This window comes from Pristis pectinata, chromosome 1, assembly GCF_009764475.1.
Source record: "Pristis pectinata isolate sPriPec2 chromosome 1, sPriPec2.1.pri, whole genome shotgun sequence".
NCBI lineage: Eukaryota > Metazoa > Chordata > Chondrichthyes > Rhinopristiformes > Pristidae > Pristis > Pristis pectinata.
The window spans coordinates 55,633,157-55,653,961 of record NC_067405.1 but is presented as its reverse complement, the minus strand read 5'-3'; the positions used below and the strand labels follow the sequence as shown (position 1 = coordinate 55,653,961).

Here is a 20,805-nt window from a genome sequence, read left to right as displayed (position 1 = left end):
TCACCTTTTGTTATAACATGAGCAGTACATTAATCACAGTCAATGTGCATGGCTAATGCAAAGGCAAATTAATGCAGTTAAAAAAATTGGCCCAGATATTCTGGTCATTCGTAAGCCATCTGTGTAAAGTTTGTTAATAACAGCTCATTAAAAAATAGGTTTGGGTAAGTTATTTTTTAACGTTAATATGATGGGATGTGATTTCTCTGGGGATTGAAGTTATAACAAGATACAAAAATGCAGGAACAAAATAGACAGATTTGACAGCCAGCTAAAACCTATCAGAAACATTCAAATTATTTAAAAAAGAGCAAAATCATTAAAAGCATCTAAAAAATAAAAAGATCAATTAAAATCATTTACCATAATCAATTGATTCAAAAACTATATTGGCATTCTATTGATTAAAATTGTGATGAATTCATAATTAATATTTCAATCATTCAACAGCCTCAGTTATAATACAAGCACTTATGATGTGCTGGACCAACTCAGCATCTGTCCCTGGGCCTTGTTCTGATTTTTTCTAATGTGATTATTTTTTTCATGAAAGAAAAGGGAACTAATCATTATCCAAATGGGGTGTTTGTAATCCTGTTGGAGGTGCCCAGTTTGGTAAATGGACTTCACCAGTAGCAGTCAGAGTGGACAATTGCTGGGCAGATGGTAATGATCAGAAGCAAATCTCCAGATTTTACTAGCTCCATATTGTAAGACCCTGACCTCTGTTGCATGTGACTGTACAACATGTGGTGGAATTCAGTGATGCAAAGGGATGAGTGCTACAAGTTTCATGTTGCTTCTTTTTTAATTAATCTTGTTTTTTTACCTTTTCCTCTGAGGAAGCCTTGGCTCACTGTTAGTCTAATGGGTCCAAGCTATGCAAATAACTACTTTTCAACAGTGGTCCCTTGTTTAGGTATTAGCAGGCCAATTCAATTGGAGGATCCCCAATGACTGAAATCAAACCTGTCCTCTGTTGATTTTAATGTATGTACTTCAAACATGTATCTGTCTACCTCTTCAAGAGCACTGAGGTGTATATAGTTTTTAATTCATTCTAGGGATGTGGGCTTCAAAGGCTGAGCCAACATTTAATTGCCCATCCCTAATTGCCTTTGAGAAAGTGGTGGTGAGCTGGCTTGAACGGCTGCAGTCCTTGAGGAGTGGGTGTACCCACAATGCTGTAAGTGAGAGAGTTCCAGGATTTTGACCCAGCTATGGTGAAGGAACGGCGATATATTTGCAAGTCAAGATGGGGTGTGGCTTGGAGGGCAACTTCCAGGTAATAGTGTTCCCATGCATTTGCATTTGCTGCCCTTGTCCTTTCAGCTGGTAGAGGTCATGCGTTTGGAAGGTGCCGTCGAAGAAGTCTTGGAGAATTGCTGCAGTGTATCCTGTAGATGGTATATACTGTTGTTACCGTGCATCAGTGGTGGAGTGAGTGAATGGTGGTGGATGGGGTGCCTCTCAAACTGGTTGCTATGTCCTATATGCTGCCCAGCTTCTTGAGTGTTGTTGAAGCTGCACTCATCCAGGCAAGTATATCCACTGTTAGTGTGTCTTATCCCCGATAACCTAACACTGATGTGGATTCAGGCCTACGATCTTCTCTGTCTTTGTGGCTTACTGCATAAAACTACTGAATTATTATAAAATACTGAATCACTCCAAACTTTCTTTTTGCCTTTTTTGTAATTGGGATAGTGATGGAAAAATTGTACAATAAGATGATACATTGTTTATTAAATCTGAAAGGCATTGTTATAATTTGAAGGAATGAGATTCCACATCTTCAGAATTAATAACCATGGGTCTAGAGGAGTGTATCATTTATTCCACTATTTTAAAAGCTGGCCAACTCCAGAAAGCAAAAGCCTTAGGACTTTCAGGTGTTTTAGTCTGAAACAAGGGGTCAAGTGTACCAAGCTCACTTCATTGCTGCCATTTTAATGACCAAGTCAATTATTCAGAAGTATAACAGTGCACACTCTGGAAAAGCAAGGTACCTCTTTGAGTAACTCTAGGATTTCTGTGTTTATCTGCACATTTATTTGCATCAGAAATTGCTGTTAGCCTTACTTTGCAATGATGCAGTGGACTGTAATCCTTTTAAGTATTATGAAAAAATCTGAGCTAGCATTAAACCTATTCTTGGTTGACATTTTAGAAATCTTGAATCCTGCAAGCGCTCTTATCTCCAGGTCAATTAGTCTTGTTGGTCTCCAGTGTCAATTAGGGCAGACACTTAGAATCCATATTAATCAACATTAAATTAGTGATCATTTGAAAATGTTCGGGGAGAATCAGCATTTATATACCCTCTGTACATCATCATAATTAGCCATTGAGCTTCAGAACTAATGAATTACCTTTTTTTTCTGTGTCTTTGTCAAAGTCTGCAATGCTGACACTTGTATGGTATGTTCTTGTCATAAGTGGCAGACTCGAAGTTCTGCTGCTACATAGAATGAGTAATTCTAAAGTATCTTTGATGTTTATGTGCAGGAAAATGGATTTTTCATTCAGTGTAGCCAGGAGTTCAAAGCCAAAGTGATTGCAGGGTTCAGAGGTAGCTATTTTTTCCCCTTAAAAATATTAACCATCCTGATTTTGGGAGTGGGTGGTTGGAGGCAGAGTGTTTTTTTTTGCACATCGAATGGATAGCTTATAAATCAGTGTTGCCAGCAGAACTTAGGATTTCCAATATGCCCTGGGCAGTGCTTACAAGCACTTGCACTCAGCCAACAAAGAAGGATTTAAGAAACATGTTAAAAAAAAACAAAGACAAATTTGATTCAGATTTTGATCTAAGTTCCCACAGAGAGCAAAGCTTGTAAATATTGAGCACAAGATAGTTTTACACTTGCAATCAGGTTGCAGTTTTCAAGACATTTCCTAAACCACTGAGAAAGGTAAACTCAAGGACTCAGTAACGGGAGTGGAAAAGATAGAATACAGCCATTTAACTTTATTTGCAAAAGCTAACAAAGGCTAACAAAATTAAGAACCGACAAATAACAGTTGAACAAATGTTAGCTTAGATATCTAATACTTACTAGGTCTTTAACAAAATTGTCTCTGGGTTCACTATGTATGAGCCATGCTAACCAAATGCATTGGGAGGCAACCAGACAAGCACAATGGTGTCCAATGGCTTGTGACACATACTTGGACATCACTTCATGAAATTGAGTGCTTGGCCTGTGGACAATCCCCCCCCACATTAAGATGAATGTTCAACGAGTCTTGTGTTAGACAGAGAACCTGCTTGAGCACATCCCAGGCTATGGAACCCAATTCTTGGAGCAGGTTGCAGCCCTTTAAGAAATGATTCCTTGCTCTGGGCCTCTCTTCAGGTTTGCACCATCATATCCCAAGCCCATCCGCTGCCCACGCCAACCTCACCATCACCATGTTCTTGACTTGGTTTAACCTCTCCTATTCCACCATCTCCACAACTACCACTCAATCATGACACTAACCAACTTGCAACAACCAGTTGTGACCCCCTTTTCCCCTGATGCCCCAACTGAACCCATAATGCCTTTGGCCTTGTGCAGAATTTTGCAGTCATGGTTTCTCACGTAAAATGTAGGTTTAGCCTATTGTGCACCAGTCATTTAGCCTATCTTTTTCAGTACAGAACAATTTCTAGCCTGTTTCTCGTTCTTTGGGAGTTTATCTTGAGGCTCACATGAAACATGTAATTCTTTTGTGGCTTGGCAGGGCCAATACATGGATGATATTTCCCCTGAATGGAGTGTCTGGAACAAAGTCAACAGTATCACAATAATGGATAAACCATTCAGAACTGGGGTAGGAAATTTCTTCACCTGGAAGGTAGAGATTCTGTCAAAGCTCCGTCGTTAAATGTATTCAAGACACAAAATGAAAGATTTTTGGATATTAAGGTAATCAAGGATGGTAGGATAGGATGGTACATGAAAGTGGAACTAAGATAACAGATCAGCTATGATCTTGTGCAATGGTAGAGCAAGTCTGAGGGGCAAAATGGCCAACTTTCTGTTTCTTTTTTCTGGTTTGAATGTTGTGATCAAGGGATTAGGAATGATTGACTCCTGGGAATGTCAAGTTCATGGGAACTCAAAATGGAGAGGAACAATCAGGATGGCAGTGAGAACCTCAAGGCCCGCATCAGGGGCACACCGAAGCCCTGCATGAAAAGCAGACCATCTCACAAATTATCCACCCTCTCACCCTGTCAGCCAACACCTGCCCTATCTGTGATTAAAATCTGCACTTCCCACACTGGCCTCTTAGCCATCTCAGAACCCACAAAATCAGAATGGAAGTGAGGGATTACCTAAGAAGCAAGAAGAATGCTGACCATCACTCAGAACCTTTTGGGCATGATTCTGGGCAGTGAGTGATCTTGCATAACATCCTCACACAAGATAGTAATCAAGGGTGGGAGTCTAGGCTGCTTTACTTTTTTTTTCTTCTTTTTTTCCTATTTCTTAGTTCGAGCTGATCAGATCAGTTGTCGTGATTGTGCCTCTCCTTCACTAAGAAACAAAGTTTGGCATCATGGGTACCAGTCTTGTGTTGGAACAATGCAAAACTAATCCAAACTACCCAGTCAACAGTAGCCCTTCATCCCCTCTGCTTCATGTGTTTATCTGTTCATCCTTTCAAAGATGCAATGGTTTTCTGTCTTAACTATTCCCTGTGGCAATAATGCCATGCTCTGACAACTTACCTTTAAAGAAATTTCTCCTAAGTGCTTTACTCACTCTCTTACTAATTCCCCAACCAATAAAAGTATCATTTCTCTATTCACTCTGTTAAATCCCTTCATAAATATCACTTTACAAAAAAGACCTTTATCGTGTTAACCTTTATTCCATGGGAAATAGTTTCAAAAGAGTAAATTTCTCTTCATGATTACAGTTTTCCCAAGCTTGTTGTCATTCTGTTCAAGATGCACTTTTTCTTCCAACATTATGAAAGTAAAATGGATTTTTAATGTAGTGAATTACATTTCTGGGTCAATTAACTAGAAGTTTGATTGAGAGTTTCCTGGCATGAGTCAGCCATGCCACTAAACTCATCTTCCATGCCAGATGTGTGCAGGATGCTGCAATTCCCTATGCAATGTAGCTTTGGAGCATTGCAAAGGAACCTGGACCATGTTGATCTGGGGGCACCTAATTTTGGGCATTTCTGGGTCAATGTCATTTTACCCCACATGCCAGACTGGGACACCTGGCAGATGTGCGACTTTTCTCTCCATCCTTAGGGTGGTGGGGAACTTCTGCACTGTACCAACTGTCCCCCACTGCCCACCCAATCTCTAGCCACAATCTCACCCCACAATATCCCAAACCCAACATGCCACGTCCTGGTCCATCCTAGGACCTTTTCTCTCTCCCTCTGGCCCTTCCCCTTAGACAGTGCTGGTACGTCTGTTTTTAGCCAAATGATCAAAATGACCATTGTATCCTGCTGCTAAGACTTTGACTGAAGTATCTTTGACCTGACTCGTGTCTTTTCTAAAAGGGAGCATCACAAACTCATAACATCGTAGAATGGCATAGTAGAATGCCATTTGCCTCACCCGGTTCACTCCAAACTCTCTACAAGAACAACTCACGAGTTCCATTCCCCAGTCCCCTCTCTAATTGTGCAATTTTTTTTCCTTACCATATATTTATCCAATTCCCTCTTGAAGGACACAATGCAACCTGCCTCCTCCACATCTGCAGACAATACATTACATATACAATACAACCATACGCTGCAGTTAAATATATTTTTTTTCTCATGTCACTATTAATTCTTTTCCCCTTTGTTTAATACCTCAGTCCCCCCGTCCACTATCCACTCTGTCCAGATCCCTCATCATTTTATCTACTTCTATTGGATCTCTTTTCAGCCTTCTCTTCTCCAAAGAAAACAGCCCCAATCTCTGCATTCTATCTCCATTACTGTCCTCAAACAGGAACCATTCTCATAAATCTCCTCCGGACCCTCTCCAGCATCTCCATATCCTCCTACAACGAGCCAACCTGAAGTGAACACAATACTCCAGCTGATGCTGAACCAGTGGTTTATAATGGTCAATATGGCTTCCCTGCATTTGAACTGTGCCTACATTGATTATTGCCTAGAATTGTGTATGCCTTGTTGACTGCTTTCTCAGCCTGCCCTGTCACCTTCAATGAGTTCTTCACACATACTCCCAGGTCCCACTGCTCCTGCACCCCTTTTCGAGCAGTATCCTTTAGTTTATATCGCCTCTCATCCTTCTGCCAAAATGTTGCATTTCTCTGCATTAAGTAATTTCTGCCACATGTCTGACCATTCTATGGGCCTTTTTAATATCCTGCTGCAATTTATCACTATTCCTTTCTCAGTTCACAATACAGTAAAACTCTGTTAATCCAACTCACTTGGGACTTTGGAGCCCGATTATCCAATTTTCTGGACTGTTGGATGTGGGTTCATGTGTTTTTTAGATGTTACACAGTTTGTTAATGAATTTTCCAGTGAACCAGGCAAATGGAAAGGGAGCATGAGAAGAGGGACCCAAGTGAATGAAAAGGGATTGCGGGAACTGTGATCCAGGAAAGTGCAAAAGGACCACAGGAATTGGAGCCCCGTTAAGTGGAAAGAGAGCGCAGCAAACATTACGTGATGAGCCAGATGCCAATCATCCAGATTTCCAAATAGTCAGATAGCAAACTATTGGAGTTTTACTACACTGCCAAGTTTTATGCCATCTGTAAATTTGTAAATTGTGGTTTGCATCGCCCAAAATCTAGGTTATTAATTTAAATTAAAAAAAACAAGGCCCTAACACCAGTCCCTGGAGAACTCCACTATTCAATTTTCTCCAGTCAGAAAAATAATCATTCACCACTACCTTCTGTTGCCAGTTACTTAAACAACTTTGTATCTGTGCTATCAATACCTTTTTTTTATGCCATGTGCTTCATCTTTGCTGATAAGCCTATTATGTGGCACCCCATCGAAAGCCTTCTTGAAGTTTGTTTACACCACATCGACTACATTACCCTCATCAACTCTATCCGTTACCTCATCAAGAAATTCTATCAGGTTGTTCAAAGTCTGAGCTGGCTAGCCTTCATCCATTCTCCTCCAGGTAATTATTAATCCTATCCTGGATCGACGTTTCTAAAAGCTTTCCCACCACTGAAGTTATAACTATATTGACTCAACCTTCTATCACCAACTATCATCTTCTACAAATGATTGTTTCAACGTAGTCTCTGCCTTTTATTTTATAAAACCCAAATACAATTAACCCACAAGTGTGGGCCCCAAATGGAACCATTCCATGCAGCCCCAACAAGCCAAACTCTGTTTCTGATTGAATCAAAAGTTCATAGGCTGAAACCCACTGTGGATCAAAAGTATATAATCATCTGATATTCTGTGTTGTACAGAGAAAGTGCGGTAGTTGTAAAGGTGCTTTGCTTTAGGTAAATTGCCTTGTTCTCCCAAGTGGCATAAAGAAACTCATCGTACTATTCAGAGCACAGAGAAGCTTTCTCAGTGTTCTCTGCTACACTTATCCCTCAATCAGCACGCTAAAAGAAAAACAGATTTATTGTCACTTACTGCTGTGTGTTGGGGCTTGCATAGATTGAAATTAGCTATCATTTTTTTTTGTGTAACAACAGCGACTACATTTCAGAAAAAGTTTATGGGACTGTGAAGTATTCTAGGTATCCTGAGGATGTACAATATAAATGCAAGTTATCTCTTCAACTGATATTAGACAAATTACTGTATATTTTCTTAAATAATGGTTTCAGTGTCTACCTGTAAGTCCAAGTACAATTTGCATATCCAAGTAAATTGACTAGCTAGTCACAGACAGAAATGTGACCTTGGATCTTCCAGATCTGAACTGCTCATTTCCATAGTAGTGCAAAGAACAATAGAGTCATCAAAACTGCCTCGATTTTGTATATGTTTAAGTTAATTCAGAACATAACCTTGGGTATTAAAGAATAGGAACACCCAAGCAACCTCTGCCCCGCTGCATATAAAGTACTAGTGATGTTATAATACATGGTATATTCACACAGTAATAGCATATGTTGGAACAGATTAGATCAGCAATGTATCATCCAAGGTGCAGTTATATAGTTAAAGTCTCCAACACCCATTTTGAACTTGATTATTACAAATTAAATCTTGGCTTTACCTTATTTTACAATGCATATTTTTGACAAAGAGCAGTATTTCTGGGTGGAATAATCAGCTTAGTTTAAAAGATTTCCATTTTAAGTTCTCTTTCACACAGTTCTAAATTACATATTCCTCCCTGGCCCTTCAATTGCTGTAATATACTGCAGTGCGGTGCATTCATTCTGTCTCCAGGTAATTACTGTGACTGCTACTCAGCTGTTTCTTATTCTTGTCAGATTATTCTTTGCTCACAGATTTAGGAGTTTCTATTGCTGCAGAGGATTGTTGGAATATTTTGCAACTACCAGAAGCTGCTTTGTTTGAAATTATCTTCATTATTTAAATGAAAATAACATACAGGAGGAAACGGTTTAAGCGGTTTTGAACTATGCAATCAGATTGTGTAGAAAGAAGACAAAAACAATGGCCTATGACTATGTTCTGGCCAGGGAATAAGATACGAATGACTATGAAACATTTATAGCCATTAAATGGACCAAGGTTTCACCACTGAAGTTTAATTCCTGATTCGTGTCCAACACAAACTGATTAGAAATAACAGTTTTAGGCCTGGAAATTGCTGCATATAATTTCGTTTTTTGGTGTTAAAGCAGCATTGTGAGTCATCCTAAACTATTTGCAAAAGTTATGTAAAGGTTGAGAACTTCGAAAGCAAGGTTCACAGAACAGCATTGTTGGGTTTCCTTGTGTGATGCTGCACTGACACTGGCATATTCCCTGTTGATGTACTTACTGCGAGTTCTCAGTTGTTTAAACGTAACACAGAAGGTGCAATCTTTCTATAAAGCTCTTAAAGGGAAATATACTGGGGATGTTGCCAATGAGTGAATGCATGCTGCAGTTATGGGAGGATGGGTGGCAGAGGGCTCCCAAGGGGGTCAGTGGAACCTGGACAGGCCAGTGAAGATCACTGCTCACAAGAACTGCGCTCTGTCTGCGAGGATGAGAATGAGGGTCACAGAGACCCTCCAAAGCCACATCTAAGTGCTTCTGACAGGATGTTGCCAGCAGCTCTCTGAAAGGACAAGCATGCAATCTCTGAATGCTTTGTCCTTCAGGGAAGTGTGCAATGCAGGCAAGTACCAGTGCCTGATCTGCCTGCTCTCCCTGCGTGAGTGGGCTGAAAGAATATAGAGTTTGGGTGAACTCCCCAATGCAGCAGTGAGCAGCAAACTATGAGATGTGGCTGGAATAAGCAGCAACACACTGGAATGATCCTAAAGCCAGGAAGCTGAGTGATCGTGACATTGACCTGCAAGGGCAAACCATGGGAAGTCAGAGATCTCAGAGAGGACAAAGAATACAGCTTGAGAGTTTAAATAGCTGTTTCAGGGGAAACAACATGAGTAAAGCCTGGTTGTTCTGTGAGTAAATAAGATTTGTCATTTTTGGACCAGTGAGATTCAGAATCTCACTGCAGATGAATTTTGCATGATGCACTACCACTGATATCATTTGGAGCAGTTTTACACTGGAAAAATAGTGTTAGGTAAAATAAAATTCCTGTGAAAATTGAAGAGATGTGGCTCCTAACTGCTGCTAATGCACGCAGCAATGTGCAAGAAACAATGTACTCTGTACTAACCCAATTTCCAACTGCAAAAAAAATCATATTTCGGGGTTTTATGAATGGATTTATGGGTTATAATTTCTTGTTCAAATGATGTGGCAGAATTTTTTTAAATCTCCGTTACTTGCTTCTGATGTCTGTATGAAAATAGAAATACAGTATCCCTGGCAGCATTTTGCATGATTTTTATTTCTGATTCGTTCACCTGCAGGGAATGAAGGTTCCGGAGAAACTACTTTGAAGAAAACCTCTTCATGCGATATCTGCCAGTTTGGAGCAGAATGCGATGAAGATGCAGAAGATGTATGGTAAATGTTCTAGTGTTAATTAATAACAAGTGTTATTTCTCACTACTTTTCACTTAAATTGTAAATGTAACTTCTTAATTGAAACAATGAATTAAGTTAGAAGCCCTTGCACATTTTTTAGCTTACGGGCATCTCTGGCAAAACTAGCAGTTATTGCCTTTTTCAAAATGCTCTTCAAAAGATGCTGGCAAGCTGACTTCTTGAACCAGTGCAGCCCTTCTGGTGAAGGTACTCCCATAACATTGTTGGGTAGAAATTTCTTTGATTTAGAAACAGTGTAATATTCGTAAGTCAGGACGCTGTGTGACCTAGGAGGGACCCTGCAGTCTTCTTATGATGTTTGCAGCTCCTGAAGCCCTTGTGCTTCTTGGAGATAGGGGATGCAGGATTGGGAGATGCTGTAGTGGTAGCCTGGGTGAAATACTTCATTGAATTCTAAAGTTGGTTCACCAATGATGGGGGGAAATTAATATAGGGAATTGGGTGTCAGTCAAATGAGCTGTTTTGTGCTGGATGATGTTGAGCTTCTTGAGTCTTGTTGGTGCTACAGTCACCAGGGAGGTACCGAGTATTTGATAACATTCTTGATTTATGCCATGTAGATAGCGGGGAAAAAAAAGCTTCAGGGTGTCAGGTGGTGGGTCATTCCCCAAATACCCAACCTCTGCCCAAATATTGTAGCCATAGTAATTATGTGGTTCATTCAGTGAATCTCTGGTCAATGCTACCCTAGAAAGTTGACAGAGGACTTGGCAGTAATAATGGCATTGAATAGATTGTTTGGCTATCCTGTAGATGATGGTCATTAACTGGCATTTATTTGGCACAATTGTTATTTGACTTTCATCAACACATGCTGAATCTTGTCTGCGTCATGATGCATGCAGGTATGACCTGCCTCATGTTCTGAGGAGTTGCCGATGGATTTGAATAGTATGCACTCATTAGTGAACAGCCTGATACTGACCTTATTCTGGAAGGCAGACCATTAATGAAACAGTTGAAAATGATTGGGCCTAGGACTCTGCCCGGAGGAATTCTGCTGTGATGTCCTAGAGCTGAGATGATTGACCTCCAACAACCACAACTATCTTCCTCTGTGGGAGGTACAACTCCAACCACTTGAATGTTGATGTCCACTGTCGTCAGTTTTCCCAGAACCCTCAACGTCAAGAGCAGTCACTCTTCATTCCTGGAGTTCTACTCTTTGGTCCATGTTTGACCCAAAGCTGTTAGGAGGTCTGGAGCCAAATGATCCGAATGAAACTTAAACTGAGTATCAATGATCTTGTTATTTGGTGAGTAAATGCTATTTGAAGGCATGTCAACAACACTTTCCATCACCCTTCTGATAATTGAGACTCGATTGATTGGGTGGCTTTTAACTGGATTGGATTTGTCCTGCATTTTATGTCCAGAGCATACTGGAGCAATTTGCCACTTTGTTGGGTCAATGCCAGTGCTGCAACTTGTTCTGGGGTGGAAGTCTTTGTGTTATATCTTAAATCTTGTTTGGACCCCTTGCCTTTGCTATATTGATTGCTTTCAGCTGCTGCTTGAGATAAAATTGGTTGAAAGCAGGTTTCAGTGATGGAGATCTTGGGAGGAAACTGAGGTGAATTAACCCCTAGTGACTTTAGGCTGAATGCAGCTGCACATATTCTGCTTTTGACTCTCAATAGCTGGACCCCTGTTATCATTGGGGGTGGGGAAGTTCTTGGAGCCACCTGCTCCAAATACCATTTCTTAACTGTCAACCTCTACTCCCAGCTGGATGTGACAGGAATGCAGATCTTTAATTTGATCAGAGACACAAGAGACTGCAGATGCTGGAATCTGGAGTAACAAACAATCTGCTGGAAGAACTGACTCTGCTCAGTGGGTCGAGCAGCATCTGTGGGGTATGTGTGTTGGGGTGGGGGTGGGGGGAGTCCTGATGCAAGGTTTCAACCCAAAATATCGACAATTCCTTTCCCCCAACAAATGCTGCTCGACCCACTGAGTTCCTCCAGCAAATTGTTTGGTGCTCTGTGATTTGATCCATTTGTTGTGAGATCATAGCTCTGCCTATTGCACGCTATGTTTGTTGTCTGCATGTAAATCTGTGAAGCTTCACCAGTCTAGGACCTCGTTTTCAGGTGTGGCTGTTGCTGCCCTGGCATGCCATTTATTAAAAAGAAATTATGAGAGCTTTTAACTTCAGGGCAATATAAATCCAGCCCAGTCTGTTGGTATTTTTCTCCTTCTGTCCTTCCACCAAAGTCACGGTTTCCTGTGTTGGTCAACACAATGATATTGGTTTGCTAAGTGAATGCTGATAGCAAGATTGGCAATCAGAAGGACTGCCAGAGTTGCAGTATGGATGCTCCCTTCTGTCCAACTCAAAGACCTGACAGGAAATTTGAGGTAGCTTAGAGTCGTACAGTGCAGAACCGGGCCCTTCAGCCCAAAGTCCTGGCCGATGATCAACCACCAAATTTGCACTAACCCCAACTTTTGCACTAATCCCATTTTTTTATTCTCCCCATATTCTCATGAACTTCCCCCTGCACCCTCCACACCCCCCCTGCCCCAGATTCCACCTCTCACCTATACACTAGGGACAAAATTCAATGGCCAGTTGCCAGCTAACCTACCAACCTGCACACCTTTGGGATATGAGAGGAAACTGGAGCTCCCAGAGGAAACTTACACTGTCAGAGGGAGAACATGCGAACTCCATACAGACAGGACCCAGGTCTCTGGTGCTGAGGTAGCAGCTCTACAAGCTGCACCACTGTGCTGCAGATTGGACAGATTCTTCACAGGAGTTTTAAGTCAACTCAAAAGTGAATCTCAAGTTGCATCGTAGTTCATTTAACCATAATTTGAAAGAATACATATAGGAAATGGAAATATAGTTTTGGTATTTAAAGATGAATTATAGAGAGGCCGAGTGGAGATTTCACCCTGCTTCTATCCTGATATGCACTTGACCAAAGGGTATTTATTGCAGAAATTTTATTGTAGAGTTATTTTTCTTTCTGAGTATCAACATGTATTGCCTTGATCAGTGACACGTTGATCAAGAATTAAATCCTAGCATGTTCTTACAGCAAGCTGCTACCAATGTGAGATGGTGTTCAGTATTGAAGCTGATTAGTGAGTTCGCTCTAATCTTATTGAAAATTTGCATAAAGCGAACTGTCGTGTGCTTCCTACTGCCGGTTTGATATGGTTCTAGTCGCAAAGGTTGTTGCTATAGCTTTGTGCAGTAAGGTCAAAGTGAACTGCACCAATGGTAGAAAGGAAATAATGTTTCTGACTACAATAAGCTGGAGATTCATAAGAATATAAGAAATAGGAGCAGCAGTAGGCCATCTGGCCCATTCAGCCTGCTCTGCCATTCAATAAGATCATGGCTGATCTGACCATAGACTCAGATCCACCCACCTGCCTTTTCCCCATAACCCTTAATTCCCCTACTATGCAAAAATCTATCTAACTGTGTCTTAAATATATTTAATTTTTTTTTAATTTTTAAAAAAGTTTTATTTACAGCGTGGTAACAGGCCCTTACGGCCCAACGAGTCTGCGCTGCCCATTTTAAACCCCCATATTAACCTACCGATACGTCTTTAGAATGAGGTAGCCTCTACTGCTTTCCTGGGCAGAGAATTCCACAGATTCACTGATCTCTGGGAAAAGCTGTTTCTCCTCATCTCCATCATAAATCTCTTCTCTTGAATCTTGAGGCTATGTCCCCTAGTTCTAGTCTCACCGACCAGTGGAAACAGCCTTCCTGCCTCTATCTTATCTATCCCTTTCATAATTTTATATGTTTCTATAAGGTTTCCTCTCTTTCTTCTGAATTCCAGCGAGTGTAGTCTCAGGCAACTCAATCTTTCCTCATAGGCTAACCCCCTCATCTCCAGATCAACCTGGTGAACCTCCTCTGCACACCCTCCAAAGCCAGTATATCCTCCCTAAAGTAAGGAGACCAGAACTGACACAGTACTCCAGGTGCAGCCTCACCAGCACACTGCACAGTTGCAGCAATGAAGGGCAACATCCCATTTGCCTTCTTGGTAACCTGTTGGAACTGCAAATGCAAACTAACCTTTTGCAATTCATGCACAAGCACTCCCAAGTCCTCTGGACAACAGCTTGCTGCAATTTTTCACCATAATTTGATATAATAATTTGATCTTCTATTTTTCCTTCCAAAGTGGATGACCTTGCATTTACCAAAATGTAGCCCATCTGCGAGTCCCTTGCCCACTCACTTAAGCTATCTTTTTCTCTCTGCAGACTCTCTGCATCCTCTGGACAATTTGCTTTTCCACTCAATTTAGTGTCATCAGCAAACTTAGATACGCTACACTTGGTCCCCTCTTCCAAATTGTTAATGTATATCATGAACAGTTGCAGGCCCAGGACTGATCCTTGTGGTACCCCGCTCACCTGTGAATGCCAACCAGAGAAACACCAATTATCCCAACTCTCTGCCTTCTGTTGGTTAACCAATCCTCTATCCATACTAATATATTACCCCAACTCCATGCATCCTTTTCTTATGGGTAAGTCTTTTACGCAGCATCTTATCAAACGCTTTCTGGAAATCCAAGTGTATAACATCCACCTGTTACCCTCTATCCACTGCGCTCATTATATCTTCAAAGAACTCCAGTAAGTTTGTCAAACAGGACCTGCCCTTCCTGAATCCATGCTGTGTCTGCCTGATGGAACCACTTCTATCCAGATGTCTAGCTATTTCTTCCTTAATGATAGCTTCAAGTATTTTCCTGACTACAGACGTTAAGCTAACTGGCCTATAGTTACCTGCCTTTTGCCTACATTCTTTTTTAAACAGTGGCGTGACATTTGCTGTCTTGAACTCTGCTGGGACCTGCCCAGAGTTCAGAGAATTTTGGTAAATTATCACAAACACCTCTACTATAACCTCTGCCATTTCTTTCAGTACCCTGGGACCAGGGGACTTGTCTACCTTTTAAGCCCACTTCTTTAGTGACAGCAATTGTATCAAGGTCCTCACCCCCCCCCCCCAACGCATCCATAACGTCTCTCTTTGCCATGTCAGATGTGTCCTCCACCATGAAGGCCTACGCAGAATAGTCATTCAAGGCCCCCTTCTCATCTTCCAAGGGACCTACGTTCACTTTAGCCACCTTTTTCCACTTTATATAATTATAAAAACTTTTACTATCTGTTCTTTTATTTTGTGCTAGTTTACTTTCATAATCTACCTTACCTTTCCTTATTGCTTGCTTAGTGGTCCTTTGTCGCTTTTTAGTTTTCCCAATCTTCCAGTTTCCCACAACCATTGGTGACTATGTATGCATGAGCTTTTAGCTTGATGCATTGTTTTATTTCCTTAGTTATCCAAGGCTGGCACTCCCCACCCTACTGTCCTTGCTTTTAACTGGAATATACTTTTGTTGAGCACTGTGAAAAATCTCTTTGAAAGTCTTCCACTGTTCCTCAACTGTCCCACTATATAGCCTGTGTTTCCAGTCTTGTTTTAGATCTAACTGGCTTTAGATCAAACTATTGCACCCTCCATTTGTATGAGAAATTCAATCATACTATAATCACTCTTTCCAAGAGGATCCCTAACTACAAGTTCATTAATTTTACCTGTCTCACAGGACCAGATCTAAGATAGCATTTTCCCTTGTAGGTTCACTAATGTGCTGTTCCTGAAAGCTGTCACAAGTGCATTCTGTGAAGTCCTCCTCAACCAAACTGATTTGCCCAATCTATGTGGAAGTTAAAGTCCCCCATGACAACTGCCGTTCCATTCTTACATACATCAAATATTTCTTTGTTTATTGCCTGTGCCACTGTAATGTTATTATTCGGTGGCCTATAGACAACTCCCACCAGTGATTTTTTTTTTCCCTTTACTATTCCTAATCTCTACCCAGATAGACTCAACATTCTGCTCCTTAGATCTTACATCGTCTCTCACTATCGCCCAGATCTCATTCTTACTTAAGAGCGCTACCCCACCTCCCTCACCTTCCTGCCTATCCTTCCATATTACCTGATACCCCTGGATATTTAATTCCCACTCATCTCCACCCTGCAACCAAGTTTTTGTAATGGCCACTAAATCACACCCCTTTGTACTGATTTGTGCCACAGCTTCACTGACCTTGTTTTGAATACCACAGATATTCAGATAAAGTGCCCTTACACTCATTGTCCTTTTAGAATCTAGTAACCTTTGCATCCTTTACATTTGACTTTTCTGTACTCCACTCTTTTTTCTAACTTTTGCTCTGGTCTCTGCTTTCTTTCCCTCTGTCTTTCTGCATAGATTCACATCCCCCCTGCCATATTAGTTTAAACCCTCCCCAACAGCACCAGCAAACAATCCCCCTAGGACATTGATCCCAGTCCTGCCCGGGTGTAGACCATCCAGTTAGTACTGGTCCCACCTCCCCGAGAACCAGTTCCAATGCCCCAGGAATCTGAAACCGTCCCTCCTGCACCACTGCTCAAGCCACATATTCATCCTAACTATGCTGCTATTCCTACTCTCACTAGCACATGGCACAGGTAGAGATCCTGAGATTATTACCTTTGAGGTCCTACTTTTTAATCTATCTCCTAGCTCCCTAAGTTTGGTTTATAGGACCTTATCTTGCTTTTTTCCTATATCTTTGGTACCTACATGCACCATGACAACTGGCTGTTCACCCTCCCCTTCCAGAATGCCCTGCAGCCACTCCAAGACATCCCTGACCCTTGCACCCGAGAGGCAACACACCAACCGGGAGTCCCATTTGCGGCCACAGAAGCTCCTGTCTATTACCCTTACCATGGATCCCCTACCACTGATCTCTGCCACTCTTTTTCCCGCCCTCCTGTAAAATGTTTTCAACTTAATGGTTTTAAATCAGCAGCATTTAAAAATCCATTTGAAGCAAAATTATTGAAACATTAGTATTTGAAAAATAATTCCTTTAAGACAATAGATAAAGGAATTTTCATTTGAATGCAAAATCGCACAGTGAAACCAATTTCTACATCACAGGCTTGTATAAAACCTGTATGAGTATTGACATCCAATATTTTCAGTCGAAGTTTACCCTCAAAGCACTTGAAACTGGTAATGTGATTAGCCTAGCTGACCAAAAGGATGTGCATTTAGAAACGTCTTAATATGCCCTGACTTGATCCAACCACTCTGTAACTATAAATAATCACTCCAATGCATCGCGCACACCAGTACCTGTTCTACACAATTACAAAACTGATCAAGATCACAACATTTAACAAAGGCTTTTAGATTCACATGAGGGATAGTAAATGCAGACTGTGGAGATTAACTGTTGTAAAATATAGCATCAATGAAAGTAATTTTAACTCCTCCCTCACCCCACCCACCAATCCTCCACTCTCCAGAGCAAGCAGGATTAAATGATTCTTTATAAAGGGCAATTTGCTTCCATCCCACCCACCTCCAGTTTCAGCAGAAGTAGATCTCAAGCAAATGACTAATCCACTGTAGGAAAACATGTTACACAAATTAAAAAGACTGGTTCCTCCATTTTAAAGTAATTTTTATTGTTAAAATCTGTCCTTTGGGATTCCAGGACTTGAGAAAGCCAAAAGATGAAGAGAGATAAAGGGCAGGTAAATGCCTTTACTGCACTGCTTTCTGGCCAGAGCAGGAAGGAGATCAGAACCTCTGAATTTGCCGTCCTTGAATCCCACCTTTCCCCTCTCACCTACCTGTTATTTCTGTGACAAACGTGCATAACTTTGATCGTCAGCACCATTTTGTTCTGCATGAATAGCAATCTCATCAATGGGCGACGGTTTTAGAAGATGTAAAAGTACTTTGTTCCTTGGACTTGGGATGAGTCAGTCTTAACCATGCAATTTCATTCTTGAGAATGCAAATCAATTATTCCATCTCAGCTATTGGCTCCTGAATCACACAAATATTTTCCACATTAAGTTTGTGAACTCCATCAAGATATGCTTAGTGTTGTTTACTGCATTTATATTTAAGACCTCAAATTTGAAAACATACAACTGCATATTTTCCTTGACTGAATCATTCCATCTGAACAAATGCTTAAAATGAATGACCTCACCAGACCTATCTTTATTCAACAGTTTTCCTCTATTAGCAGTTATAATTCATTTGAATAATAATTTAATCATGCAAATATCCATGTACACCAATGTGATATTCATCACTACTGCATATGTACATACATAGCCAGATTATTTGTGAAAATATGTGGACACGAGTTTAATCATTTACATTTTCTAGCGTTCTCATCTCTCATGTAGAAATGTTGTCCTCTGCAGTAAGCTAACTGAAATCTTGATAGCTTATTTAAATCTGATGAAGTTCAAATTTCCTAAATTCACATTTACCTAAAGAATCACAAGTATTATTTATGACAATTTAATCATTGGCATACAGGGTCAACAAGCATTTATCTCCATTTAAAAGATTACTTATGCTGTTATTGCATAAATAAATGGAGTGACCTTGGTTTTTATTTTCCAGTGGTATCTGTGCCTGAAAATGGAAAGTTATCCTGTTAGCCAGCCTACCTGAGTTTGCCCAAGTAAGTTTAGGTGAAGTTTTGAAATACATAAGCCATCTGAGAAGTTGCCTAGTGCCAGTAAGGACATGTAAAAATGGTGGTGAATGGCAAGCCAGGATTACAGTGGCGAGAGGCTGAGTGGCAGTGGGTTGCAGTGGTTGGGATGTCAAAGGCTGGGACAACAGGCTGGGAGGCTGCAGTTAGCTGCTAGATGTGGGTGAGACATTACCCTGATGACTTGTGTATAGGGGATGGCTTGCAGATTGGTGGGTGTGTGCCACACTGGAGAACAGTGAGGGGATTAGGCTACAGTTCAGAAACTAAGGGAAGGTGGTCTAGAGATTGATGAAGGGGAGTCAGATGAACCACTAGCAGGAGTTCCTGGAGGATGTTGGCCTAAAGAAGTAGTGGGTTGGTCAAGGGTCAAAGATCAGCCCATGAAGGAGAGAGGATCATTGTCCTTCTCTGCAATGGGTAATTTTTTTTTCTGCACAATTCCTACCACAGGCATGTTCCCAAAAGCAAATTCCATGACCTGTCACCTGTCAGTAGGTCATGTTTAAGTTGCAGAAACATGCTTCACAAGTACTCTAGACTTTTTCATGAGTGGATCAAAATCATAGAATTAGCATCCAGGCATGCCCTGCATGCCGTTGGATACCACATCTCCATGAGTTAGCATGCCAAACAATTGGGCGATCTGCACTTGGTGGAACATACATTAAGAGCACAAAGTTTGTTCCTTGATTGTGCAGTCCAATTTCCAGGTCTTTGTTCCCTACGGTATTGCACTCTAGCAATTATATGACTGGGCTTTTTAAGCCTGTTCTTCACCAACAGGGTTGGTAGATTTGTGCTTGTCATGTTTTAAGGCTTACCTGTGTAGTCTACCTGCCTTTCAGGTACTGATCCTGTCGCAATCTTGGGCTGTTTTGCTCTTAAGGAAAAATAAGGCAACAGAATATCAAGGCATTGCTTTTGAGTTACATACAGGAAGTGAAAAGAATTATTAGCCTGGCAGTAATTTAATATATACAGAAGTATTCCAATGGACATGACAAGTAAAGCCATAACCTCAGGCACCCTTGGATCTCCCTGCCATTACCCCCTCTATCTCCATAAGACTAGGCAAACATCCCTGACTTCAGACTTGAAATGATGACCTTCAGTTGAATCTCACCAGCAAGATTTTCTAAAGTCTGTCAGGAAGCTGACACTAACTCTGGCACAGGAGTTTCACCTGAATTTAAAATCAGCCCTGTGATAATTGCATTGTGCAGATACCGACCACTGCGTAACATTTTCAATTCATACCATTCCAAATAATAGCTTTCTTAATGTGTGAAAGCTCGTTGTGATTTTCTTACCTTAATACTTTCAGTTGAAAACAACTGCAATTGGCAATTTTTTTTTGTTCCTCTGCAGTTGGGTGCTTTGTATCTGGAGCTCATTGGTTAAGGATAATTTTAGAACATGGAACAGTACAGCACAGGAACAGGCCCTTTGGCCCACGATGTCTGCACCAAACACGATACCAAATTAAACTAAATCTCTTCTGCCCGAACGTGATCCATACCCCTCCATTCCCTGCATATTCATGTGTCTAACAGTCTCTGAAGCACCACTATCATATCTGCTTCCACCACTCCCCCCATCAGCTTATTCCAGTTAATTTTGTTAATTAATTTAATTTTTTAACTTGTAGTAATTTGTATGTCTTTATGTTTTGTACTGTACTGCTGCCATAAAATAATAAATTTCACGACATATGTCAGTGATAATCTGATTCTGATTCAGGCACCTACCAACTGTGTAAAAAAAAGAGCTTGCCCCACATATCTCCTTTTAAACTTGCCCCTTCTTGCATGTTGTGTAGTACTTGACACTTCTCCCCAGGATAAAGATTCTGACTGTCTTCCCTATCTATGCCTCTCATAATCTTATAGACTTTTATCAGGTCTCCCCTCAGCCTTCGACGCTCCAGAGAAAACAACCCAAGCTTGTTCAACCTCTCCTTATAGCTCATACCCTCTAATCCAGACAGTATCCTGGTAAACCTCTTCTGCACCCTTTCAAAAGCCCCCGCATCCTTCCTGCAATGGGGCGACTAGCATTGCACACAATTTTCTGATTCTGATCTCTATTG

General features: G+C 41.0%; 1 protein-coding gene across 1 annotated transcript in view; it reads left to right on the top strand.

Moving 5' to 3' along the window:
* Positions 1-20,805, top strand: part of tmeff2a (transmembrane protein with EGF-like and two follistatin-like domains 2a) — a 64,768-nt gene that overhangs the window by 35,088 nt on the left and 8,875 nt on the right. Inside the window, exon 4 of the mRNA XM_052030301.1 lies at positions 9,987-10,083. Coding sequence (XP_051886261.1) covers positions 9,987-10,083 — 97 coding nt within the window. The remainder of the gene's footprint in view (positions 1-9,986; positions 10,084-20,805) is intronic.